This window comes from Hesperophylax consimilis, chromosome 8, assembly GCF_061612785.1.
Source record: "Hesperophylax consimilis isolate HC1 chromosome 8, BYU_Hcon_1.0, whole genome shotgun sequence".
NCBI classification, from domain to species: Eukaryota; Metazoa; Arthropoda; class Insecta; order Trichoptera; family Limnephilidae; genus Hesperophylax; species Hesperophylax consimilis.
The window spans coordinates 15,494,850-15,500,849 of NC_142843.1; the positions used below are offsets into that span (position 1 = coordinate 15,494,850).

The window sequence follows — 6,000 nt, forward strand, 5'->3', positions numbered from 1 at the left end:
TGTCTTCTGCTATCCCGGGAGATCTACCTCTATTCACTAAACTCAAACTCCACAGGTGACTGACAAAGGTATATTACATTATACGGGCACAGCACCCTTGAGGTGATTTTGCATAAAAACGGCGCTATACAAGTCATACAAATATTATTATTTGTGTAAATTAAATAATTACAATTTTTTTTTCGCATGACGCTATACATGAAGCACAGGTGACAAATATAAAACAAACATTGGCAGTGTCCACTTTGTGAACGAGAGGTGAACATTAAACAACATCACGTCTATTGATTGGACTCTTATCGAGAGAAAACCTGCAGTGTACAGAATGCGCCCTACAACACACGGAGGATTTAACAGGATAGGAACACATAAACACAGCCTAGTTGTTTAAACCTCCGTCAATTTTAACGTCACAAATCGTCATTTTCGAAGTTTTTTTAAAACTCCACTTTTGGTTAAAACTAGCGGAACGTTCTACCCACCGATCACCTCATTTACGAGGCTGAATTGCCCACAGAATTTAGTAAAAAAAATAACATTTATTTCGTAATCGGCAATGTTTATCTGATAAGATGCGCGGAAAAGCAATATCAGTATACCGACGTAAACTACGCCAAAAACAAACCACTTGAGGCTATTTATTGGAATCAACTAATATTTAATTTGACAGGGCTTCAAATAAATACCCACGCAATGTTTGCTATTGACGTTATATGTATTATGTGTATATGTCCATGGCACTGTGTGCAGTTATTCCAGGTATTTGAAAGACATTAAATAAAACGTACGCATCCTTGGAATCGTCAGTGCAAACTACCGACACACAATCAACATGGGTACGGTTTCATAAATTATTGCGGAAAATGGCAACAAATATAAATGACCACTTCTCGGTTTGGTAAAAAACGAAGGTTACATAACCAAAACTCGTGGGTGCAAGACATTTGTAAGCCCTAAACCTAAATAAAAACCAAACAAAAATGAAAATCTCAAAAGGTTAGGTGTACGTGCAAATTATGAAAATCTGAGACATTATTTCATTTGTGCCCGGCTATCAGTGATATTTTAAATTTGCAAAGCGGTCAACAAATTACTGTGATTTAATGGTAAATCGGCGCAACAAGAGTTCTGTTATATTTTTTAATTTGCAAGTATTCAATTTGAGATATTAACCGCGAAAAAATTAGGTGGGGCACATGTCCGATTGCCTTGATGAATAGCCGCCTCTGAGACGTTATAATAGTGCAGGCAAGATAGACAGTATATCCTTTAGGCTCGTGGCTCCTGCGTAGCCTGTTCGGTGTCACATCAGTATTCGTGGGTCACATCACTACTGTGGGTAGTGAGATTGTTATTGTCTGGTGATCTGTTGATGGAACATGTCGTCCTTGTCAATAAAGTCATTTATAACAGTCAAAAGTGCTCTCCATAATCATTCTTAAAATACCAAACAAAAAATTCAGATGTCTTAGCATAAGTGATATGCGCACCGATGCACTGGAAGTTTGCAGTTAATTTGGACAGTATTATACTAAAATCAAAGCAATCAATCACTGTGAAGTTTGATAATATTGTATTGAATTAAAAAAAATAATAACCAATACATTGAAAGAAAAGTAAAAGCCACTTTCAAAACGCGCCCATTTAATCAACAAAGATACTTTTTTATTGTGTTTTGGTGCAATCTATGAGCAGTGCCAACTTGCTAAATAAAAAGTGATTATGCCACAATATTACGTAACTAACATAATGTTGGAGTTAAGAGATAAACGCCACGAGAATCGATCATTGTCGCCACCAGTAGAATTATAGAAAGCCCTCGCCTTGAAGGAAATCGATGAGCATTCGATAATTCGCAATATTATGTTCGGTTGTGGAAGCCATTGCAGATTTGCAGCTAGTCAAGTCGATAATTGGATCATATTTGCATACCAAATCCAATATGCCATGTTTTCCACCGCGCGCAACCGTGAATCTATTTTTACTTCTTTAATCTCGTCACAATCACGTTGTAAATTCACATATACTTTGTGAAATATCGGCTTATTTTTACGATGCGTAGGAATTGTTAACACCGCATTTTTAATATTTAATGTTCCCATGTTGTAATCGTAATTATTATCGTAAGATTAGAGAACTACGTACTGCGTGTGCATGGGTGAATAATGATCGCGTTGCAAAACGCGTGGTTCGAAAATCTCTGAACGTAAATTCTGGATTTCATGGAAGTACCAAAACATTTCAACAAAATGGTCGTAAAATGGGGAAGTTGGTGCGTCAGAAAAACACAGCGGAAAGTTTTTGGAAACAACAAAGGAAAGGTTTTTCGCACATGCTTGAATATTGAATATCATTTACGCACGTAAGGGCGGGAAACTACGGAAATTTGGCAACAGAGATACATTATTTACAGAAAACGTCCTAACCCAAATAAACACAAGAATGTCGACTAGTCTGCCATCTTTAGACGGGAGACGAGCCCCCCCAGCTCTGAGAAACAAATTATTAAAGAATTCGCAAAATCTTTCTTAAATTTAATTAAAACATTATGCAGCAGCTTTATGGTATTCGGGCGTTTGGTTAAAAATAGTACTGATAATAAGTTTAATTTTTATGGTCTGTTGACCGCTGCGCCATTTCAGTGAACATGATTATTATTAATGTTATTATTTACTAGCAGTACCCCGCCACGCGTGTTGCTTTTACGTCAAGCAGATGGCGCGGTTTTTCAAAAAACATGTTTGTGACATCTATATAATATAGGAATATTTAAAAAAATATGTGTATTCGAATGCAAAGTTGTGTCAAAATTTCAAAGCAATTGGTGAAAAACTGTCGGAGATTTAAGATTTTGAACAAACAAACATTTTTATAGAAGATATAGATAGATACGGAGAATCAACCCCAAAAATAGCTTTTTTTTACAAAATCCAGACAGGTATATATACTAACATATCTATTCATAATAAGAAGAAAATTATACAGCGGTTTTCACAGTCCATAGAGATAATAATAAAATTATATATTTTTTTAAAACATCAAAACAAAATAATAAAATGATAAATATAATAATGGCAAAATTAAAAGTAAATTATTATACACAAAAAACACAGAAGGAACTGTTAGGCCACAGGCACAGTAAATAAATTCAGGTATCTCCTCCTCACTTAACGGCCTACCTTTTTTAACTGGTCGGACTTAAAACCAGCTCTCCTCGCAAAGCGAAAACTAAGGACGGGTTGTTTCGGAGAATTTGAACAATTCATCAAATTCCAACGTTCTTTTCCGGGTTCTGTGAAAGTCCTATTCAAGTTCTGTTATTATATCATTATAGGCTAGTTGCTTGACAAAACTGAAATAAAAACAGAACTTGAAAAAATATTTCACAGAACTTGAAAATGAACTTTGAAATTTGATGAATTGTTCAAATTCTCCGAAACAACCCGTCCTAAATGTTTAAAAAAGAAGATATGCTGGTAGATTTATTTTAGGATTGGATTATCAACTGCTTCACACCCTCGGTCAAACGTAGTTGTCTGGAAAAGGTTGATCCCTTAAATTGATCCTTCTGCTTGATTATGCCCCAGGCCACCTCCAGCATCTCGATTATTTACACCCAGAAGTTTAGTAAAGGTAGTGCATCTGCCTTAACCTCTGGAAAACTCTTTGTGCACCAGTGACAAGAATTTTTTCACACCGACAAACCGTTCGTGGACTGTTGGCATTGGAATTTCGCCCTAGCTGGAATTTTTTGATATGCGATTTAAACCTGTACGCCATGAGAAAGTGCATTTTTTTTTTAACAGAATCGCTTGCACTTGAAACACTTTAGAGTTAATTTTTGATTTCCCTCAAAAAGGGTCTGGTGTTTCAAAGGTTAAAACATGACTACTGTCCAACAGCCAATGGGTCAGGGGGCTAGTCGTTGGAACGAAACTCGGTCGTTAAGTGAGGAATACCTGTAATAGATATAAATATGGAGATGTGGACACTTTCAGGCATCCGGGATTAAGGGATACACTTAGAAGATTTGTATGTATTATTGAAAATAATTAAAGTTTTAAAAAATGAGTCTTGCTCCTTTTCATGCATTAGAGCTGAATGGCATTTTGCCAAACATTTCAGAGTTATTTGAGGAACGAAATGTTTTAAACTACACAATGTTGAACATAAAGACCGAGTAACAATTACTTCCTGCGCTAAGTTCCTCTTTTCTACACAAACACAATATTTGGATTGCAAATTTTATAATACAATTCATACTTAGGTGAGATGAAAACTAGGTAGTGAAAAGGTTAGTTTCATCAACAGTCATCCAAAGGGACTCACCTTCATCTGCACTGAGGTCGGAGAACTTGATGCCACCGCTGCAAACAGAAATAACAAACATATTAATTTTATTTTAATTTCTGACCTCCGTTATATTAAAATTGTATTAAATAAAATTAAAAACAACTAAAAGATTTTAGTTGAACAAAATTTTTTAAATTACCGCCGAGTCTTACTGACTCTGGCAACAAGTTAGAATTCATGGAAAAGGCTATTAATTTAAGTGAAATAATAAAGTTTATTTCTTGGTAAAGTATATAAAATAAATACAAATGAAATCTACAATGGGATAGAAATGAAAGTATAAATGTAAAAAAAATCCACGAGGGCCCGGTGGAGCTAGCATCAAGCGTACCTGAGAAGGACGGTGGCAGTTTCAGGCACACGGAAAACCTGCAAATAAACGCATTGTGGAGCCGTACTCTTGTCTGGAAAGCCTTCTAAGGCCTTCCATTTACATATCAAAATTCAAAACAGTGTGCCCTCAATGGGAGATTTAAATAATAAAATACTTTGTGGGAACTTTAAAGTCAAAATAATTCAACAGGCACTTTTATAGGGCACACATTTAAATATTTACATACTTCATAACAATTAAAATTCAAAAATATATTGTAAAAAATGCGTACCTTCCATCCCAAATTTTCAAAGAAAGTACATAATCGAGATTGTCCTGTTGTTTTTCCGCCGCAGGGTCCTGGAATGTTAGAGGAGAAATACTGTTGCCATGAAACATGTGAATTATTGGATGTCCCTTCGGAACTAATAAACAATCCTTCATTTTGATAATATGTATGTCCTATTGATACAAAAAAAATCTAGACGACACTCATTGGTATGGATTTCAAATAAATTGTGATATTAATTGTTTATTACCTACATAAAAGACAGGCTGAAAATAAAATCATGAAAACCTATTGACGTAAGATAATAAAACAAATTATAGAAATATCTGAACTGAAATCAAATATAATAAGTATTATATATGCTGAAATACACAGATGTCAAAATTGTCAAATGACACAATTTTGAGTTAGGAATCACTTTATTGAGTCACTGAAAATGCATAAATCCGGAAAACCATGTGCTTGGAAAACAAACTCACCTCCAGTCAGAACGATTTTGTGAACGCGCTTTTTAGCTCCTTTGGGATCCATTTCGAATATAAAAATAAATATTTTACAGAATGTAATATACTAAGAACAGCACTAAATCACTTTTAATTTATGCATAATAAAGATCAAATATCATAAACAAAACACAAAAATAGACATTATTCACTACTGGACACCGCACATGACGGCGCAACTCGAAAGCACATTTTCAAATGGTTGTTTTCTGTCTCTGCCTTCTAATCTTCTGAAATCGCAAAAATATTGGAAGGGAAGCAATATTTTTTTGTTGGTACGTGTCAGTAGAATACTGAAATATTTTCATCATTCGGCCTGCGCAGAGGCAGGTTTGGTGCTAACTTCACTTCACCCGCTTAAGTTGGTATTGTTGTTAGGGTTGCCATTATTATGAGCAATATTAACCCCATCAACAAAACAAATTTACCTTTCTTTATTTATAAAATATCTTTCTTCTCCCACTTTTCATAATATGAAAATGAAAAAATAATATCGTCGAAAAACGATAGGAAAACCTTCAATTAATCTAAAGCAATTTTTT

At 34.8% G+C, this 6,000-nt stretch overlaps 1 protein-coding gene across 4 annotated transcripts in view; it reads right to left on the minus strand.

Annotated features, from left to right (window-relative positions):
* The window catches only part of Ttd14 (TRPL translocation defect 14), a 50,560-nt gene extending 44,856 nt beyond the window's left edge, over nt 1-5,704 (minus strand). For 2 of the 4 annotated variants that reach the window (XR_016302538.1, XM_089634928.1), the window contains exons 1-4: nt 5,435-5,704; nt 4,959-5,026; nt 4,685-4,722; nt 4,330-4,367 (exon numbers count right to left, since the gene is read on the minus strand). Coding sequence is in view for 2 of the 4 variants with exons in the window: in XM_089634928.1 (XP_089491054.1) it covers nt 4,330-4,367; nt 4,685-4,722; nt 4,959-5,026; nt 5,435-5,486 (196 nt within the window). In the remaining 2 variants the exon portion in view is untranslated. The remainder of the gene's footprint in view (nt 1-4,329; nt 4,368-4,684; nt 4,723-4,958; nt 5,027-5,434) is intronic. The other 2 variants (XM_089634930.1, XM_089634931.1) reach the window with 2 other exon arrangements.
* Between the last annotated feature and the right edge of the window lie 296 nt (nt 5,705-6,000).